The sequence below is a fragment of the Rattus rattus genome, chromosome 9 (assembly GCF_011064425.1).
Source record: "Rattus rattus isolate New Zealand chromosome 9, Rrattus_CSIRO_v1, whole genome shotgun sequence".
In the NCBI taxonomy this organism is placed as follows: Eukaryota; Metazoa; Chordata; class Mammalia; order Rodentia; family Muridae; genus Rattus; species Rattus rattus.
The window spans coordinates 65,552,952-65,573,257 of NC_046162.1; the positions used below are offsets into that span (position 1 = coordinate 65,552,952).

Sequence of the window (20,306 nt, forward strand, 5' to 3'; positions counted from 1 at the left end):
TTGCTGCTGTACGCTGCTGAGTAGTGTGGGGGAGACGAAGACGCTTCGACACCCCAGCTTTAGTAGTGCGGTCTTGTGGACCCCCCTCTTGTCAGCTTTCTTAGGGATTCCTGAGCTAGAGTGGCCACCTGGCGGTGCTCGTTGCTTCCCTCTGCTGGTCAGAAGCTGACATTACAGGCCCCTAACCAGGCTGGATTCCTCCGCTCCAAGATGAAGATGACTTAATTAGTAGAGAGAGACACCTGCAGCTGCCTCCTCTGTGGATTCCCACGGAGAAGGAGAAGGAGGGACCTACACCTGCTGTGGGCCTCAATAATCACGAGCTTCTTGGGGTGTTTTACCTTTGTCCGTGGCACAGCCATCCCTTCGGAGTCTAGCCGACATTCACTTTTTGCACTAATACTAAGAGCAAAGAAGACAGCCGTGGAACTAGACAGCCATGGAACTGGGGGAGACAGAGCTCCTCCAGGTGCCCCAGTGCCCCCCTGGAGAGCCAGTCAGCTCCTACATAGACAGCCTGCTGTCCTGCGTTTCCCCACAGGGGTGGAGCAGACCACCCACTCCTGCCCACTGTGGCTGTTCCCGCTACCTATGTCTCCCTGCCCAAGCCTAGTTACTTTTATAGGGCTTCTGGGTAGTGTTTTTTAAAAAAAACGGCTTAACAAGCCAGAGGCTTCTGGCCACCCACCGTCTCTCAGGAGCACCGAAGGAGGCCAGGTCCTACCTACAACTCCACACGTGGGGCTCAGAAGACATTTACCAAAATTGTTCGGACACAGGTCGCTGACCTGCTGACACAGGTCGTGGGGCTGTCCACTTGAGTCGGGGAGAGGAAAAGGGCCCCATGTGTACAGCTGCACCGTGTATTAACCTCCCGGTGCAACAAGGTAGAGTTGCCGCTAGAGGACACGTGGACGGAAACTCTGCAGCTCTGCAAGTCTCCCAACCCCACCACAGCTGCCCACAGGGGGTCTCTGGGAACCATCACCGGGGCCTTCTGTTCTGGTCACCTAGGGTGCTTCCTGCCAGAAGCCGGGTCAGAGGCCTCTTGGCTGAACACTAGAATGTAAGGGACTCAAAGGAGACAGGGGAGGCCAGAAAGCCACTCCAACTGAAGCCCAAAGGCCCACCCCTTGCTCCTTAGACGCGGTGTGGTCTGGCAGAGACTGTCCATTTGAGCTCCAACTTTTTTCAGCCACAACACAGACCCAGGCACATTAGCCTTCCTGACTCCTGCCTCCAGGACACCCATACCTGTCAACACTCCTGGAAGAGCACCGACTGAGCTAGCCTGAGAACACCAGTGTTTCCTGGAAACCCATGGGAAGGGACCTCTGTGTCTCTCCCATCAGCCTCCCAGCAGCTGCCTCTGCTCCTTAGGCAACTACACAATGAAAACCCCAACCACGACCCTTACCTCTGTGCCCCTCAGTGATGCTCCCACCTCTGCCCCCAGGAAGCCTCCGAGATCAGTGGACGGATTTGGGAGCTGATCCCTAAAACCTGAGGGGCCATGGGGCATTGGGATTAGAAGACAGCCACTAGAGGGCGTGTTCTTGGCCTGGTGTTGCCATGCTGCATGGAGTCCAGTCCCTCTAGAAAAACTGGAGCAGCAGGAAGAGAAGGAACTCTTTGAGGGCGGGAGCTGGGGTATCCACCCCCTGTGTGTGCCACCTCAGAGCTCCTGTCCTGGACACTGAGGCTTTAGGGATGAGCGAGTGGAGAGCTAGAGAGACTGGTGGTGTGTGAGCTGGCTGGGCATCCAAGGAGATGGACTTCACTGTCTCGGTGTAGATACCCGCTCACCGGCCAGTGCAGAGGAAGTGCTGGTCAGTTTGTATCAGGGGACGAAGCTGAGGGTGAACCAGGCTGAAGGCAAACCTCACTGAGGACATTTACACAGGCTGAGCGAGCGTTTAAGCGTGCTGCCTCTGGGCTCCCAGTCTTCCTACATGAACTACAGGATGGTGGGCTTAAACTGAGTCCTTTCAAACTGCCTGCCAGCCAGTAAGGACAGTTAGCCAGTCTAAATGAGGACAGACTGTGTGAGGCTTGCCCTAATCATTAGAGCAATCCCCCGGGGGTTCTGATGGACACAGAATGGCCAGATAAGAGGAAGCCTTGGGAATATATGGACTGACATAGCAGCACCCTGCAGACAACCATACCCAGGGAGCCAGTCGTGAAACCAACCCGAGTGTGACAACAGAAGGCCCCCTACTCCCAGAACGTCTTTGAGAGCAATGGCGGTTTGGGGCTAAGAGGCCACGGAGGGTGGAACTCGGTAGAGAGTTTTGTGCTGAGGGAGCTCATAGCAGACCCGGCCAAGGACCACTTAACCTGGTCTGGCAGGAGAAATGTGGTTCATCAGGATGGCAAAGGCTTGAAGGTGGGGCCTCCGGTTGCCCTATGAACCTTGAGAATTGTGTACCCAGCTTTTATTGGGATCGCTGGCCCAGGGTGGGAAAAGCTGGGGTGGAGGGAATGAGTGGACCCCCATAGTTGTCTACAGGAAACAGGTGAGCCCACATAGTGTGCAGGGAACGGGTGAGCCCACACTGTGTGCAGGGAACAGGTGAGCCCACACTGTGTGCAGGGAACAGGTGAGCCCACACTGTGTGCAGGGAACGGGTGAGCCCACACTCTGTGCAGGGAACGGGTGAGCCCACACTCTGTGCAGGGAACGGGTGAGCCCACACTCTGTGCAGGGAACGGGTGAGCCCACACTCTGTGCAGGGAACGGGTGAGCCCACACTCTGTGCAGGGAACGGGTGAGCCCACACTCTGTGCAGGGAACGGGTGAGCCCACACAGTGTGCAGGGAACGGGTGAGCCAACACTGTGTGTGCAGGGAACGGGTGAGCCCTCACAGTGTGCAGGGAACGGGTGAGCCCACACTGTGTGCAGGAAACAGGTGAGCCCACACTGTGTGCAGGGAACGGGTGAGCCCACACTGTGTGCAGGAAACAGGTGAGCCCACACTGTGTGCTGGGAACAGGTGAGCCCTCACAGTGTGCAGGGAACGGGCGGCCCACACTCTGTGCAGGACTACCTTACCACTAGTCTTCTTTCCACAGCAGGCAGATGAAGCAGCACAGACAGATAGCCAGCAACTCCACCCTTCCGACCCCACGGAGAAGCAGCAGCCCAAACGACTACATGTCTCCAACATCCCCTTCCGGTTCAGGGACCCCGACCTGCGGCAAATGTTCGGGGTGAGTGTGCACACCCCACCCCGTCATTGCAGAAGTCTCCCCAGAGGACTCCCAGCCCTGATTCCTTAGCAGGGCACAATGGGGGTACCCAAGCTGAGAGTAGGGGTTTGATGAAGTCTGCCTATTAAGATTCAAGTGATCACCTGGTCCTCTGCCAGAAATCTGCACGCTACTCCCCTGCAGCCTTTTCCCAAAGGGGCCACAGAGTCCCTTCCGGCTCTCCAAAGCCTACCTGGAGGCAGATTACTGCTTCCCAGCAAAAAGTACCTGGAGGGACAGCCCAGCCTCCTGGCCTTACACAGCCTCAGCCTCGCCTGTGTGTCTGACAAGACTCCCTGCTTCCTGCCTCCCCAGGAGGCATCTTGCAGATACAACAGATTAGAACCAAAAAGGCAGTGGTTCCCTTCCCAGGTGCTCTGGGTGTTGCCGTAGATTTTGCACTGCTGGGCTCCAGTCAGGGCAGCCCCACCACTAGGCTGCCCTGGAGGCTTACTTCAGACCCGAGCACCAGGTCAAGGTCTGGTGTCCACGGGAGGTGGGGCTACCATGGAGAAGAAGGCTGGGGTGGAGGAACATGGTACAACTCCCTGAGCTCCTGCTCTGGCTACAGAGAACGATGTAGCCTGCCTCCGCTCCTTCTCTCTCTCTCCATCCTTGCTCTGCCTAGCATTGGCTCCCTCTAATCCACAAGAGGCACCCTGGACCCTGAGTAATCCTCAACCCTCTCTTCAGTCTTTCTCACACAGAGGGACATGCAGGGTGCCTCTGAGCAGCCCTGTGTCACCCTAGAATTGCACCCCGATCTTGGGGTGGGTTTCACTACCTCAGTGAACCTTCAGATGATGAGGTTATCATGCCCTCTTATTCAGAGCACTCTGAGCCCCTCTGAGCCTGGGTGCCTTAAGTTAAGCGGTTGACGCTGGGTAATCACTGGCTTAACGGTCAACCTGCTCTTAACTCACAGAGTCCTAACGGAGCCCAAGCGTCCTGTTTCTGGGTTCTAGAACTAGGTAAAGGGTTCCCCTCCTCTCAGGACCTGCAGATAAGGGCACTATAGCTACCTGGCCTCCAGGCCCTCTTGCCCTGTCTCAGGAATGTGTAAGATGAGGGGAGCCCTCATCAACTGCTGGCCCAGGAGGCTGCGGGCTAAGGACCTTCTGGTATTGTTTGGAGATATGGGTCACAGGTTCACAGTCTCGCTTACCACCGAGGGAGGGAGATAAGACTGATCATGGAGACTACAGGCTGGCCAGAGGGCGGGAAGGGATGGGCCAGAGCTAGAACCCTGTATTCTGGCAGGAAACCTGGGACCCAACACACAAGTCCCAGGGGCCAGCATATCAGGAGCCATCTCCCTCCCCCCGCCCCCCCGGCTCCGCCCACCTAGTCCTAACCCGGGCCTTCCGGGTCCCATTACTCCAACATCTTCCTTCAGCTTGCCAGCTTCCACTCTCTTCCCCATGTCAGAGGGCCCTGAAGGTTCCTCCCAATCAAGGGTCCTGATCTGTCATATCTACTGCCGTTTCCCAGCCCCAGCTCATGACCCTCGCCTCTCCACACGCCTATTCTGGAAAAGGCCTATCTGTCAGCAGATTGAGGATAGCTCTAACACCTTGGGCATTCCATCCCAAGGCCAAGGCCAAGGCCCAAGGGGATCCCGGTGCAATGACGCATGCTCCTTAAGAAAGGCAAAAGCCTCCAGAGGAAGAGGGGGAGGGCGTCCCTGGGGTCCTCTTTATCTAAGCCTGGTGGCGTCTTGGGAGTGAATGGGTAAGGCTACGCTGTCATAACCTCTTTCTCCTGTCTTCCACCCCTCCTCTCTCTATCTCTGCAGCAATTCGGGAAAATTTTAGACGTGGAGATCATTTTTAACGAGCGGGGCTCCAAGGTGGGTGCCGCACAGAGGCCTCCACCATTACAGCGCGCCGGCTGTAGGTCCCGCCAGGCTAACGTGTGAAATGTGCGTTTCCTTCCTGGAGAGCTTCGCGCCCGCTCGCTCGCTCGCCCGCCCGCCCGAGGACCCCTGAGCCACACGGGTGCTTGTACTCCCTGCTCTTCTGCCCCCGCCCCCAGCTGTCTGTCGTTGCTGCCAGGCTGCTTCTCCTCTTTTGAGCTGCCAGGACCTCCTGCTTGCATCCCAGAGCCCCCCAGCCCCGGCCCCGGGCCTGGGTCCCCAAGCCCATCCATCCACTCACCCTTAGAGCCAGGAGGCTTGTGGGAGGGGCTACAGGTTCTGTAGATCGGGAGGGCACCCAGCAAAGATAAGCTCCGCTCCCCTCTCCAGGAAGACACACACACACAACCTGGGCTCCCAGAGCAAAGGTGGGGAGGACTGTTTCCCCACGGAGCCCAGCCTCAGCCTCTCACCCCAAGGTCGGGTTACAGTAGCAGGCACGGCCCCCCTGGCCAGGTTAGCATCTCTTTGGCCCGTCTGCCTGGGAGGTGTCCCACATGGTGAGTGCGGGCTGGTCTCAGGCTGGGCTACCAGCTGCCCTTGCCTGGGGCCACCCCTGCCCCCCAGTACGATCTCCTAGTGCTGGCACCAAGACAGACTTCTGACACTGGGGGCTGTCCTTCACTCACCTGACTTGCCCCCTCTCTCTCCCTCCCTCCACCCCTCCCCCACCTTTCCTTCCCTCTTCTCATCCTGTCTTCTCCTGTCTGTCCTCCTCTGCTCACAGGGTTTTGGGTTTGTAACTTTTGAAACTAGCTCAGATGCTGACCGAGCCCGGGAGAAGCTGAATGGGACGATCGTAGAGGGACGGAAAATTGAGGTGCTCAGATAAGTGTGCGGCGTAGCAGGGCAGGGAGGTCATGGACAGCATGCCCCACCCCTGGGCCCCCCACCAGCCTGGTGGCTGCTGCCCACCCTACTAAGAGCCTGACAGAGGCCTCTGACTGGAGGAGGGGCTGCCCCAGAGGACGACCTCCCACAGTCATCTTTTGGCTGAGCCTAGCTCCTGTCAGCATGAGGCTCCAAGGAGGAGTCCCATCCCTACCCACACACAAAGGGGCCCCAGGAAACATGTGAGGCCAGGTGATCTCCAGCACTGTAGGCAGCCCTGCCTGTCCCAGGCAAAGAGGGTCCACTCCTCAGGCAGCCTCAGCTGCAGCCTTGTGGAATCTCAAAGCAGAGGTGAGGCTAGCAGTGAGCAGAGACGAGGGGGGTCACCCAGATGCCCCACTTCTGCCCGTTTCCTCCCTGTTGATTCCTCAGTGTGGCTTTGGGGTCCAGAACTGGGCTCCCCCCAGCATGCCTGAAGCAGAAGAGGCAACAGCTACAGAGGGGCCTACAACCATAGGAGCTGAGGGGTTCTGAGATTCCTGACCCCGCTCACTGCCCAGGCCTCTCACAACAGGCTCACACAGTCTCACACAGTACAGAGGAGGCATATGGCCCAGACCTCTTCCTCAGGCACTGCCTGACCCACTCCTGCCTCCCTCGCTTCCACAGGGGCCACCTCTGTCTTCTGTGTCACTGCCCCACCCCCACCACTCCCAGGCAACCTGGGCAGGCCTTACCTGTCTGGAAAGCAGGACCCAGTCCCTGGGTCTGCCTTTCTCATGCTTCCCTCACGCACCTTGTCTCCCCCTCCCCCAGTGGCCCCACCCTTAAATTCTATGCTACAGAGAGTGGTCAGAGACCCTGCCCTGGGAAACCGGATGCTTGTTCAATGGTGGTTAGAATGTTGATCTGACACACACATAGCCTTAGCAGTTATCTGGAAGAGAGTACCCTGGAACCTGGCCTGCCAGCCAGCCTGGGGCTATCTCAGAGGGCCTCAGCGTACCAGTAGTGTTGGGCTCTCCTGACTGGAACTGCTTCATGTAAAGCACTAGCGTGAGCACGGGTCCTGGGCCCAGCTAGAAACAGCTTAGGAGCCTCGGCGGCCTTCCTTCCCAAAGGCCACACCCCAAGGGTAAGGCCAGGGTGGCTGAGGGCCTACTATGAGGCTGACGTGCTCACCCTTCCTCTCTATCTCCGGACAGGTCAATAATGCCACGGCCCGGGTCATGACCAATAAGAAGCCTGGGAACCCATATGCCAATGGTAAGAGCGCAAGTTTTCCCAGCATGCTTTAGGGGCTGGGGCAGAACCTGGGGAAACTGAGGCAGCAAAAGGCCAGCCTTCCTGTGTGCTCAGTCATTATCCCTACCTGGTATCCCAGATTTCCCACGTCTGTCCTGTCAGAGAGGCGTGGCCAGCTGAGAGGGACACCTGGGGTCACCCTCCCCACCTGCATAATAGCCGGTGTCTCCAGTCAGAGCCCCTGAGCTTTTCCAAATGTCAACAGCTCTCAGTGGCCATACAGACAGGCAACAAGTGAGGTGCTTTGTGCCTGGGAGAGAAGAGTCGAGGGTAGAGGGCTCTGTGGTCTGGTGTGTTGTCCTCATTCTCACAATACTCGTACACAGGACAGGCGAGGAGGGTCCAGGGGCCTCAGTCAAACGTCCAGCACCTCTGAACCCCAGTCTTTGCATCCGAAAAGAGGAATCTTGGGGATGAGGATATGGTGCAGTTGGTGACTTGCCTGTAGACAACACAATGACCCACCATTACATGGAGGGAGGAGGGAACCCATCTCAGCTGCCCTTGTCCTTAGAGATGGTTTTCTGCAGAGCTGGGTGAATTTCTAGTGCCAAGAGTCTGAGGCAACAGAATGGGCAGAGCTGGGGCACGGTCAGGCAGAGATCAGGTGATACAATGTATTCATTGGGGTTCCTGTTGCTACATTAAATATCTATGACCAAGAACAACTTGAGGAAGAAAGGGTTTATTTGACTGATCACAGTCTGTCGCTGCGGGAAGTCAAGGCAGAGATTCAAGCAGGAATCTGGAGGGAGGAGCTGAGGCAGAGGCCATGGGGGAGTGCTGCTTACTGGCTTGCTCAGCCTGGCTTATTCAGCCTGCTTTCTCATACTGTCCAGGACCACCTCCTGCCTGGGGTGGCGCCACTCACAGTGAGCTGGGCCCTTCCACATCAAGAATTAATCACGAAAAATGTCCCACAGGCTGATGTGATGGGGTCATTTTCTCACTTAAGGTTCCCTCTTCCCAGATGATTGCAGACTGTGTCAAGTCAGGGGAGGGGGCGGCGGGGGGGGCAGGAAACCTGCTAACTAGAACAGATGGGGACTCTGGCCAGTTCCAGCTTAGAACTGAGTGCCAACAACTTCCTCTCCCCACTTTTGCAAGGAATTGGTTCTCCAAGTTCTGAGAACGTGAAGGTGCCCTGGATTTACCAGAGTCCCTTGTGTGTCATGGCTAGCGGCTAGCTGCTAACTGGTGACTAGCGTAGGAGGTAAAAGGGTAGGCTTGAGGCGGACGGGATGTGGGATGTGTGGGCAATGTGACTGAGGAGTGGCACTGTGGGGGAAGCCCTCACGAGAGTGAAGGACGTGCCTGACCCCTCAGCATCCCAGTCAGCCACTACATCTTCACCCCCATTGATAAAACCCTGTTCTTTAAGAGCTGGGTGTTCTAGTGGCCTGAGAACTCGAGCCTGGACCGTGCAGTGTGCCTCAGTCACAGGCTCCTGGTTCTGTAACCTGGAGTAAATGGACACAATGATCTAGCCAATGTGGACATCTGCAACATGAGAGCCACGGGCATCTCAAACAACCTTCCGGACCCGAGATTAGGTCCTAGGGGCAGTCATGGTATCCACTAGAAAGTCTGCCTCCAAGGTCAGCCACCCATGCTGAGGAGACCCGCTCTGGCAGGGGGGAGACCTGTGGGATGTACAGCTAGAGCCCCCTTTGCACTCTTCCCTCTGAGAAGAACAGCAGTTGGAAGAATGCTTGCACAGGATAAACCCAGCCCCGGTCAGCATTGTTTCTGGCTGGCTCCTCAGGGTACTGATGCTGAAGTGAGAGAGGCAGGAAGCTCTGCTCATCCCTCTGTAGGAGATTTGTGCTCCAGAGCCTCCATTTGCCAAGCAAGAGTCGGGGCGCTTCAGAGGGACAGCCCTGGGCTTGCTGTGGCACGGCCAGGAGGGGCATCGGCTCGTGAGAGCTTTAACTCTGAGTATTCTGAAGTTCATTATTGGGGGCTTGGGGTCCCCAGGGCAGGAAGCAAGCTCCCCAGGTTTTACCTGGTGCCCTACCTACAGGAATGGCCTTCCAGGTGGGTCCTCAGGTTGCCTCTGTTAACCTGTGGGGTTCAACTGAAGCATAGCCAGCAAGCAAGTAGACATTCTCAGACAGCCAGAATGGACAGGCCAAAGTGCCCAGGGCCCCTGAAACAGGATGCAACCCCTGACTCTCCTCTTCCCTAGGGAAGGTGGGACCCAGCCCGGCCCCAAGGCTCTGCTCTGATGAGATCTTAGGGGACATCTTAGGGTAGACGTCCCAGATTTCCTCCCTACTAGCCTTAGCTATGTGGAAGATTCCAGATTAGACACAAGGTGGGACGCTAGCAGACTGAGGATGGTGGAGGGTAGATGTCACCTGTTACCTGTTCTCCCGTGGAGCTTCCGGGTACAGTCTGCTACAGTCCATTGCCACCCTCTCGCTGACTGGCCAGTGGCTCGGGCATGCAACGAGATGACCAGAGTGAAGGAGGAGGGTGAGCTAATCCTTCTCCAACTACCATCTGACCTGTGCGGAGTCCACTGCGATCCAGCTGGCCTCTACCTCTGCAGGCCCCAGGGATCCGGGCTTTGCTCCCAAGTCCCAGTTGGGAAGAGGTCTGCCCACCTGCAAGAAGGGACAGGCAGAGGTGCAGAGTCCCAGGGAGAAACCAATCACACACACACACACACACACACACACAAACACACATAAATACACACACATATACACATACACATACAGACACACACACAGACATACCATACACACACACACATGCACACACACATATACACAAAAACACACATAGACACACACACACACATACAGAAACACATATACATACACACACACATATACACATACACATACAGACACACACACAGACATACCATACACACACACACATCACACACACATATACACAAAAACACACATAGACACACACACACACATACAGAAACACATATACATACACACACACACACACACACACACACACACACACACACATTGCCAGTCTGTCTCCGAGTGTTAAACGGAGAGGTTGTAACACCTGCCCTGGTGCATAATGAGTCCCTCAGGAGTGAGTACAGTATTTATGGTACACAAGACCTATCAACCACCATTCTTCTTCTTTTAACATTTTTTAAAAAGATTTATTTATTATTTATTTCATGTATGTGAGTAGACTGTCGCTGTCTTCAGACGCACCAGAAGAGGGCACCAGATCCCATTACAGATGGTTGGGAGCCACCATGTGGTTGCTGGGAATTGAGCTCAGGACCTCTGGAAGAGCAGTCAGTGCTCTTAACCGCTGAGCCATCTCTCCCGCCCCCTTCTTTTAACATTTTATTTAGTGGTGTGTGTGTGTGTGTGTGTGTGTGTGTGTGTGTGTGTGTGTGTGTGTGTGTGTGTAAGTATATCATATGTATGGAGATCAGAGAATAACTTGTAAGAGTTGCTTCTCTCCTTCCACCATGTAGGCCCAGGGATTTGAACTCTGGTCACCAGATTTAGTGGCAAGCTCCTTTACTCACCAAGCCATCTTGCTGACCCTGTCACTATTCTTCTCTTCAATCCAATGGCCTTCCTCCCCTCTTCCCCAGCAACCCAACAGAAAGACTTGGGATGAGAGTGCAGAGGGTGGGAGCCATCACTCAGGGAAGAGAGAGCCCCAGGAACCTCAGGGCAGCAGGGAGATTTCGGGCAGGAGGTGAATCCTTTGTCCCAGCCCTGGATACAGATGTTTTCAAGTTGTCTCTCCCCTTTCCCTTGTACTCCAAGCTTCTGATGCCCCGGGACAAGGGTGCCCAGGAGCAAGCTGGGGGAAGTCACAGTGCAGGGAGAACCTAAGAACACCAGAGTAGGGTTGCTGGCTGTTCCTCCTGTAACAGGTGGCTGTAGATGGGGAGGGGGACCCAGGTCAATGGCCCACCTTCTCTGCCCATTCCTGGATGGGGTCCTACCATTTGCAGAGGTGTCCCTGTAGGCCTACCTACCTGCTGCCTTTGGAGGTCCCAGGCATAAGGAGAGGCGGCAATATGTGCGGGAGGCCAGCGGTTATGTTCTTTTTGTTCTAGGCTGGAAGCTAAACCCTGTGGTAGGAGCAGTCTATGGGCCCGAATTCTATGCAGGTAATGGCGGTGGGGAGGACAGGAACAGGTGGGATGGGGCAGGTGGGACAGGTGGGACTGTAAGCCTTGGCCCTCTCTTCGCTTCCCCTCTCCCACTCTCTTGTGCCCCTTTCTGCAGTGACCAGTTTCCCCTACCCCACCACGGGCACCGCCGTCGCCTATCGGGGTGCGCACCTGCGGGGCCGGGGCCGTGCCGTGTATAATACATTTCGAGCTGCACCACCTCCGCCCCCCATTCCAACTTACGGAGCGTGAGTACCCATTAGGGGAAGCTGAAGGAAAGTCAGGGTGCGTGGGAGGCAGCCCCAAGCAGTTAAGGGGGCTCAGCAGCCCTCCCAGGGCTGTGGGGCAGGACAGATGGTGGGGACCTCAGAACCCAGAGCTGCAACTGCCTGTGTCATCAGTACTCCAGCATGGGGGACACCTCCAGGGCTGGCTGGCCTCTGAGGGGCCATCAGCGTCACGTCATCTGAATGTTAAATGGGGCGTGTGCCTCCTGGGAGCTCTCTTTGGTCCCTTCCCTGGGGTCCTGCCCTCTACTGCTAAAGGGGACAGCTGCCTAGGGGGGAAGGGAGGACAGCAGCAGGAGTGGGCTGATGGGCCCCTGGGTTCTGGGAGAAAGGAGCTGACCAGCAAGGGTGTTACTCTATTGTTATACCAAACAGGGCACTGGAGCAAACGCTTGTTAAAATGCCAGTCCCGTGGGCGGGGCTGGCACCGTGCCCCCTCCCTCCTCAGCAGACACCGGAGCCGGCCTACCCCACCTCTCCAGCGTTCCCACCACTCTCTTGTCCGTTTGCTTCCAGGGTCGTGTATCAGGATGGATTTTATGGTGCTGAGATTTATGTAAGTGTAGCCCTGGGGAGGGAAAGGACAAGCCCAGCATATTCTGTTTTTGTCCATGAGAAGTCCGTCTGCCCTTACGCCCTGTGGACTCGGCGCTCATGCACCAGCGCACATAGGCCCATGGCATCTCTAGAGACGCCAGCACACCTCAGTTTGGGTACTCCATCCTTACCTCAGCCATCGCTAATGACTGCCCCAGGAGCCCTGTAAGCCTACGGCACCCTGTTCCATGTGACAGGGGTTATATGAGGGACAGCCAGTGGCCCTCTCCCATTCCTAGCCGTACTAAGAGCAGCATCTGAGAACTCTCTTGCCTGATGTGGAGGCCCTGAGAGAGAACAGAGGCAGGCCTGAGGCGCTCATTCTCTCTGGGTGAGGTTCTATGCCTCCATCTCCCTTTGAAACTGTTCTCATCACTTTCTGTGGCTCTGACACCTCTGTGAGCGTCTCACAGAACAAACCTGGCTGTGCCTTGGCCCTGGGCAGCTCTCTGTAGCTCACTCTCCACTGCCCAAGGCTAAGGCATTGTCTGAACGAATCCCTTCCAGGGCCCCTTCATCCTTCCTGGTATTCCAGGCTGTCCAGAATCACCTGTGGGCTTCCTATGAGTCAGCGTTCAAGATGCGGCTGGGCCATGGGTGGGTCTGTGAACACTTAGTGTGGGCCAGGAACAGCATGCTGCCAGAGATACAATCAGTGCCCGTTACTATGCACTGAAATTACAAGTGGTTTTGAGGAAGGGAGGAAGGAAGAAAGGAGGGAAGGAAGGAAGAAAGGAAGGAAAGAAGGAAGGAAAGGAGAAGAGAGGAAGGAAAGAGAGGAAGAGAGGAAGGAAGGGACAAAGGAAGGAAGGAGGAAGGAAGGGAGGAAGGAAAGGGGAAGGGAGGAAGGAAGGGGAAGGGAGGAAGGAAGGGAGGGAGGAGGGAAGGGGGAAGGGAGGAAGGAAGGGGGAAGGGGGGAGGGAAGGGGGGGGGGAGGAAGGAAGGGGAAGGGAGGAAGGAAAGGGAAGGAGGAAGGAAGGGGAAGGAAGGAAGGAAAGGAAGGGGAGGAAGGAAGGAAGGAAGGAGGAAGGAAGGAAGGAAGGAAAGGGAAGGGAGGAAGGAAGGAAGGAAGAGAGGGAAGGAAGGGGACACAGGAAGGAGGGAGGAAGGAAGGGAGGAAGGAAAGGGGAAGGGGGAGGGGAAAGGGGAGGGGGGGAAGGAAGAGAGGGAGGAAGGAGGAAGGAAGGGAGGAAGGAAAGGGGAAGAGAGGGAGGAAGGGACACAGGAAGGAAGGAGGAAGGAAGGGAGGAAGGAAAGGGGAAGGGAGGAAGGAAAGGGGAAGGGAGGAAGGAAAGGGGAAGGGAGGAAGGAAAGGGGAAGGGAGGAAGGAAAGGGGAAGGAGAGGAAGGAAAGGGGAAGGGGGAGGAAGGAAAGGAAGGAAGGGGAGGGAGGAAGGAAAGGGGAGGGAGGGAGGAAGGAAGGGAGGAAGGAAGGAAGGGAGGAAGGAAGGAAGGAGGAAGGAAGGAAGGAGGAAGGAAGAAAGGAGGGAAGAAAGGAAGGAAAGAAGGAAGGAAAGGGGAAGGGAGGAAGGACGGAGAGTAGGAAGGAAGAAGGAAGGAAGGAACCGACAGCCCTACCTCATCTTGAATAGTCAAGTCCTCACACTCCCCCCACATCAGACCCACAGATCAGGTTCTTAGGACCCCCTAGGCTGCCCTACACCTAGGTGGGAGTGCAAGGCCTCCCAGGAGGCCTGAGGAGGTCTGCAGCCCCTCCTAAGGGCCTGGCCCTGCTGGGTCTGTGCTCTCCAGCATCTCTGGCTCTGCTTCAACAAGAGTGAGCCTCACTAAACCCGTCTGCCATCTCTCCTTCCCACCTCCCCTGCAGGGAGGCTATGCAGCTTACAGATATGCTCAGCCAGCAGCAGCAGCTGCCGCCGCAGCCTACAGTGACAGGTAAGGCTAGGAGCAGCAGGCTGCAGGGGCTCATGGAGGGTTCTTTGTGGGTTGGGTCCAGACAGACAGGAAGCCCCACCCACCACGGGACCTATGGGTGGAGGCCTGTGACTGGTGAGGGGAGGATCTGGAAAGGGAACAAATCCAGACTCAGCTCAGAGATCCATGAACCGAGCCCCCGACTGGTCACTTCCTTCTAGCCCGTGTAACAGATAGCACCTGATTCTCAAGACAGAGGTTTGATAGCTCTCAAGGCCTCTTACAAGGAAAGCAATGGGACGCCTCCGTTTGGCCTCTGGAAACAGCCCAGTTTATGTGTCTGGGAGCACCCAGCCCTTCTTCCAGTCAGCTGTGATCATGCCCAGGATTAAGTCTGTGCTGCCTTGTTTTGCTCAGGGGCCAGTCCTCGACCGAGACCAAGCCTAGTGCCTTTCCCCTTACACTTGGCCCGGTAGCTTCAGAGTTCCCGTTCGAGCCATATCGTAGATCTGTCTACAGAAAGCTATCACACCTGTCCATGTGCCCCGGTGGCCTGGGAACTGCTAGAATCCTCCAGTAGTTGGTGGGACCCTCCAACCCATGCCCTCCATACAGTATTGCTACCCCACCTTGTAAAATGTACGAGGCATACATGGCCCAGGCCTGTCCTCTAAAGAACTTGTCACAGCACAGATCAAGTGAGCAGAAGGTCACCTGGGACAGGGTGCCACCTCTTGGGTCATAACGTTCCTGGTCCCCACCTCCATCTCTCTCTTCTTTCAAACCTTTTCCCCCCAGATCTTAGCCCTTAGTTCTTGCTCAGGGCAGAGTCAAATGGATTTTCTAAGAACGACAGTCTCCACCCCTTGTCACTAATCAGAACACGTTGCTCCTAAGGAAGGGGTAGTCTGCTAAGTTCCAGAAACTTCCTTCCAAACAGGAAGGAAGGTCAGACAGCTGAGAGGGTGTCATGGGGGAGGGAAGGGGCTTTCGGGAAGGAGGCTGGCCAGCTGGTGCCTGCTTCAGCCGCCCCTCTCCTGCACCCTCCCCTCCCTGCTCTTCCCTAGTTATGGTAGAGTCTATGCGGCTGCTGATCCCTACCATCATACCATCGGCCCCACAGCAACCTACAGCATCGGAACCATGGTAAGAAAAGCCTCCAGTAAGGAGGAGGAGATCCATCCCATAATGGGCGGGGCGAGGCTGCAGGGAGAGGCCGAGAGCTCTAGCCACTGCCTAGACTTGGGAAGAACTATTGAGAGGGAGGGACCAATCCTCCATTGTGACCACACCTCTGGGAAGCATAAAGACCACTATCCCCGTCAAGGTTCCTCCATTCCCAGTTTCAGGAGAGCAAAGGAAATCAGTACAGCCTCTCTGCAGGGGCTCCAGAGGCCTGGCAGTTTGGGCAGATGTAACCCATTCCTCCAGTGAAGTGCTTGAGTTGGTTAACCCCTCCAGGTTCCATTCACACTTGGCAGAGGGTTAAAACACAGCAACTCTCTCCCTCTCACCAAAACCTCTTCCCAGCCTGCCCCGGGGACACCGGGGATCTGGTCCCCAGCAGGGTGGGAGAGTCGGTGGGTTGGTGTGTCTGTGTGTGTGTGTATGTGTGTATGTGTGTGTGTGCCCGGCCCCTCTGTGCCCACAGTCTGTGTCCAGTGAACACCTACTTCCTGTGCCGCCCACACCCCCAGGGATGTTGTATGTTTTTAGCTTGGCATCCAGCATCAAAGATGAAAACATTTGGGGGGGGGGCAGTAAAGAAAGAGAGGGCTGAGAGGCAACATGGATCTTTTTTTTCCTACCTCCCTAGGTTTTGATTATTCCTTTGGAATTTTTGTCTTTGTTGATTTTTTTTTTTTTTAAAGGCCCAGCCATCCTGAGCGGGCCTGTAGGGGCTCTAGCTAGGACGGTGCCACAACCACACAGGAAGAGAGCAGGGACTGGGCCCACAGACTGCCTGCAGAGCTCAGCCTCCAGACCGTGGCTAGCCAAAAGCTGCTGCTGGCTCCCCCAGCACTCTTGTTTCCCTGTTTGTTTAATTTTTAATGCTACGGGGGCTTTCCCCAACATTTTGTTCCTGGATTTGCTCCCTTCTTCCCATCTCCCGCAAAACCTGGGGCTAGGGGTGGGAGACTCCACAGACACCTCCCTGGCAGGACACAGAGGTGAACCTAGGGAGCTCTGGGAGGCTCAGGTGCAGGGTAGGAGCTGCAACCAGTAGGTGTGCCCTTCAGGCTCTAGTGGCCCCAGAGCTACAGCCTAGGAACCCTGTCAGGATTGTCCGGCAGCTACGAAGAGATCACATTTAGATGCCGTCCACCAAAGGGCACGGTGGGCTCAGTGTGCCCCAAGAAGGGGCACAGACAGAATAAAAGTCTGCAAGAGAGGGCCGGTTGTGGTGGTGCACACCGTTAGGATTTGCTGAAGGAGGCAGAGGCAGGAGGACCATGAGTTCGAGGCCAGCCTGGGCAACAAAAGTCAGCAAGAGAGGACCACCTCTCCCAGCCCCATGACCACCACCACAGAGGAACTAGGCCCCCTTGGTTGCCATGACAACCTGAAGCCCATCCTTCCCAAAGAAATACCATTGGGGGAAAGAAGTCGGGATTTAGCTATTTCTTTCTTTCTTTCCCTTTTCCTTATTTTTTTTTCCTTTTTGATTTTTCCTCCTGATGCCAAAAGACGGTACTGATTGGCTGTTTTTCATCTTTGATGTTGCAGGCTAGCCTCTGCCGAGGAGGGTACAGCCGCTTCACCCCCTACTAGCAAGAGACCCCCCCTCACAGCATTCACACCACAGCTTATTCCAAACCAAACCCTACAGTCCCAACACCAGGCACAACCGCCCGGAGGACAGTGCGCCCCTCCCAGTCAGCGACCAGCGAGCTGACCCTCTGCGACTCTATAAAGTCCATAGATTTTTACCTCCAGCCAGCTGGTCTCCCCACCCCACCCATGCTGGTGTGTGTGTCTCTGACCCTGGTTTTCCTGTATGTCTGAACCTTGGTTTCCTATCTTGACGTTGTTGTACAAGCCACTTCAGGTATGGTATGCATACAGCGGGAGCCAGGCCGGGGGGACGGCATGGTGCCCTGTCAGGGCCGTGCCCACGCCTCAGGGCAGCATGGGCCCTCGGGGCTCCAGAAGTGCCAGGCCAAATCTCCCTCAGAGTCACCTCAGCCAGCCCCTGCAGGCCTGGTCACCCAGGGTTTGATGGCTGACAGAGGAGCTCCAGGCCTAGCCAGTAGGATCCCCCCTAATGGGAGGGGCTTCTGCCCGCCTTTCACAAGGAGTAGCTGCATCCCCTCTCCAGGCTTCCACTCAACTGAAGTTAACATTTCTATTAAAGCTTACTAATGATCCTTCCTCTCCAAGTAGTCACACGCACACTGTTCTGTGTGCAGTACTGCCGAGGTCACCCTGGCTCTGGGACTCCTTACATACATGAACATGCCCCTGTCCCAAGGTTTACCCTGCATTGCCTGTGGATCTGGAGACCCTCCCTGAGTCTGACCACCTCCTCGGGCTCCTGTTGCTGATAGCTCTGAATATTTTTCCTTGACCTACAGAGCCACCCCACCCATCCCCAAGACCCAACAGATGGTTTGTGGAGGTCCATTCCAGGAAAGAGAAGGGTTCAGTGGTCAGGCCAGGGACACAGTACCGGCTTCCTTCCTCTGGCCTCCCTGCAGCCACCCAAGCCTCGGTTAGCATGTGTGTGCCTCTGTGGCCTGTGGGGACCTACCTAGCCCCACTGCCCAGAGTCCCAAGCCGAAGTCAGGCTGAAACCCTAGAAAACTAGCAGATGCTAATCTCTCCACTCTGGGGGTTCAGGGCCACAAGGTGACCCAAGCTGTAAGCCCCATCTAGCTCCTTTGTGAATAGAGCCCTGCTCTCTTGCCTCCACGTTTGCAGCTCTCCTCCGCCATATCCTGCCCTCTACCGGGTCCAGACATTATCTGCCCCAGCTCTGCCCATCGCTAAGAGATGGTCCTACTTTAGATCTGGCTTGTGGTGTGGTCCCAGAAGCTGTGGTGGGGATATGGGCAGGTTTGGGGGGGTGTGGCCTCAGGGCAGGTTTAGGGGGAGGTGTGGCTTCAGGTCGGACCCCAGACCACAGTCACGTCCCCCCCACCCCCCCCCCCCCCCCCCCTGCGCCCCCCCCCCCGAAACTGCAAGCCCTCCTTTCTGTTTCTGTTGTAGTGAAACCTTCCACCGTCTCCTTCTCGGATCATGAAGGGCAAAAACAAAAAAACAAAAAAAATCACAAAACAAAAAACAAAACAAAAAAAGATGTTAAGATCCAAGCAACAACAACAACAAAAAAAAATACCAACCAAACCAAGAGGCATCCAACCAAGTCCAAGTCCACGTCTGGCGTACACCCGCACCGAGGGAGCTCGTCCCCCAGGGGGCGCCGGAGAGTGGCTTTGCCTGGCTGGCGGTGCAGTGGGGACGCGGCCAGGCACTGGGGAAGACCTGAAGGGGAAACGTGGCCAGTGGGTGTGGGGCGGGGGGGCTCCGGTATCTATCCAGTCTTCCTTTCCCACCCTGCTCCCCAGACAGGGGGTTCCTAGGGTGGACCAGGCCCCTGAGAAGGAACGGCCAGCTGACTTGGGCTGCTGAGCCCTGAAGGGGCTGGAGCAGTTAGGGGCCAGCGGCTTATCACTCATCCCAGGTCTCCAGCCTGGCCTCATTGAATGTGCTGCCAGTGCCGTCAGCTATCCAACCAGCCGCCCTGGGTTCCAACTCCCGATGCAAAGGGCTGACACGGCTCCAGAATTCTGGGGCACCCCATGCTCCGCTCCCCTATGTGAGAAAGCTTCCGGCTACAGAGAACAAAGAGAGCCCAGCCAGTGGGGACGCAGTCCTCACGCTGTGAACGTGGACAGGTGGGCCCTCGGGCACAGGGTTGTTTGTTGTGGCAGCCTCCCAGAAGGAGGCGCTGTGGGCTCGAAGGCCAGCCTCAGCTGTCTGCTAGGACCCAGCCCTTCTTTCCACTCCATCTGTAGGCTCGGTTCTGCTGGGGAGTGGGGAATGAGACGGGCCAGCCCCAGGCTGCACCTCGAGGTTGGGAGCCAAGGTGCTTTGGGTCTGGAGGGCCACAGTCAGAGCAGGACCCATGGGAAAGACAAGGGATGGGGAAGGTCTGGGCTGGCCCTGCCACAATGGAGGCCGGCTGGGCTGCAGCCCATTTGCTCCCTGAGCAGGTGAAGTAAGGGAGTCAGAGGAAAGCAGCAGGCCCAGAGGATGGAACAGGGAACAGGTATCGAGAAGCCCCTGGGCAAGGCAGGGATAGGTGGAGTAGGGTTAACAGCAAAAAATTAACAGAAACCAAGGCTCCCGACGCGGCACCACTGTCTCATGACACCTCGAAATAAATCACCTCACTTTCTATCCAGCATCAGCCACAGAAGCTATGGAAACGGAACCCTCCTTTTCTATTCCTGTTGTACATAGCCCCGCGCCTGCCTCCGGCTCTGTCCTCTGTACAGAGCCCCTTGCCTTCTGCTGTTTCGGACCCTTTTCCCGCAGCAGCTCGGACCCCTCCTCCCAGCCCCTCCCAGGACTGCAGCCGAGCCCCAGGCTTCCTTTCTTACCATTCTGTATGCTTCCACGGTGTGACCATTCAAATTAACAGTATTATTATTAAGATTAATAAAGATTTCTTTCTTCAAACCAGGAAGGCCCTTTCCGATTTAACAGTTCCCGGCACGGGGTGGGGGTGGGGGTGGGGGAGATGGGGGTTGGGAGGAATGGGGCACCCAAGGAATGGGACTTGGGGCCCAGCCCTTGGATAGGCAGGTGGTAATGGGGAAGCTATACACCACATAAATAGGGAAAATAACTGGGGAAATTCCCACCCCCCTTATTCAAGTTGGCCCGGTGCACCCCAGCCTAAGACAGGCTAGTGGAACAGAATGGCCCCATGGCTTCTGGGACAAGTCAGGCCTAAAGAAGCAGAGGCACTGTGGTGGGTATTCCAGGGCCCTGGTGTTCAGGGAGTTGAGGCCATTGTGGTGTAGATGCCCTGAGCTGTGGCCCTACATTCATTTCAAGGTGACCACGGCAACACCAGCCTCCCTCTTGAGTCCCGACTTCTGATGGAGGCAGG

At 56.3% G+C, this 20,306-nt stretch overlaps 1 protein-coding gene across 5 annotated transcripts in view; it reads left to right on the forward strand.

Annotated features, from left to right (window-relative positions):
* Window positions 1-19,877, forward strand: part of Rbfox3 (RNA binding fox-1 homolog 3) — a 438,537-nt gene extending 418,660 nt beyond the window's left edge. For 2 of the 5 annotated variants that reach the window (XM_032912140.1, XM_032912141.1), the window contains 10 exons: window positions 3,077-3,214; window positions 5,049-5,102; window positions 5,896-5,988; window positions 7,205-7,265; window positions 11,371-11,424; window positions 11,543-11,675; window positions 12,090-12,270; window positions 14,139-14,206; window positions 15,253-15,331; window positions 18,395-19,877. In XM_032912140.1, the coding sequence (XP_032768031.1) occupies window positions 3,077-3,214; window positions 5,049-5,102; window positions 5,896-5,988; window positions 7,205-7,265; window positions 11,371-11,424; window positions 11,543-11,675; window positions 12,090-12,270; window positions 14,139-14,206; window positions 15,253-15,331; window positions 18,395-18,397 (864 nt within the window). In that variant the 3' untranslated portion in view covers window positions 18,398-19,877. The remainder of the gene's footprint in view (window positions 1-3,076; window positions 3,215-5,048; window positions 5,103-5,895; window positions 5,989-7,204; window positions 7,266-11,370; window positions 11,425-11,542; window positions 11,676-12,089; window positions 12,271-14,138; window positions 14,207-15,252; window positions 15,332-18,394) is intronic. The other 3 variants (XM_032912143.1, XM_032912142.1, XM_032912144.1) reach the window with 3 other exon arrangements.
* The last annotated feature ends 429 nt before the right edge of the window (window positions 19,878-20,306 follow it).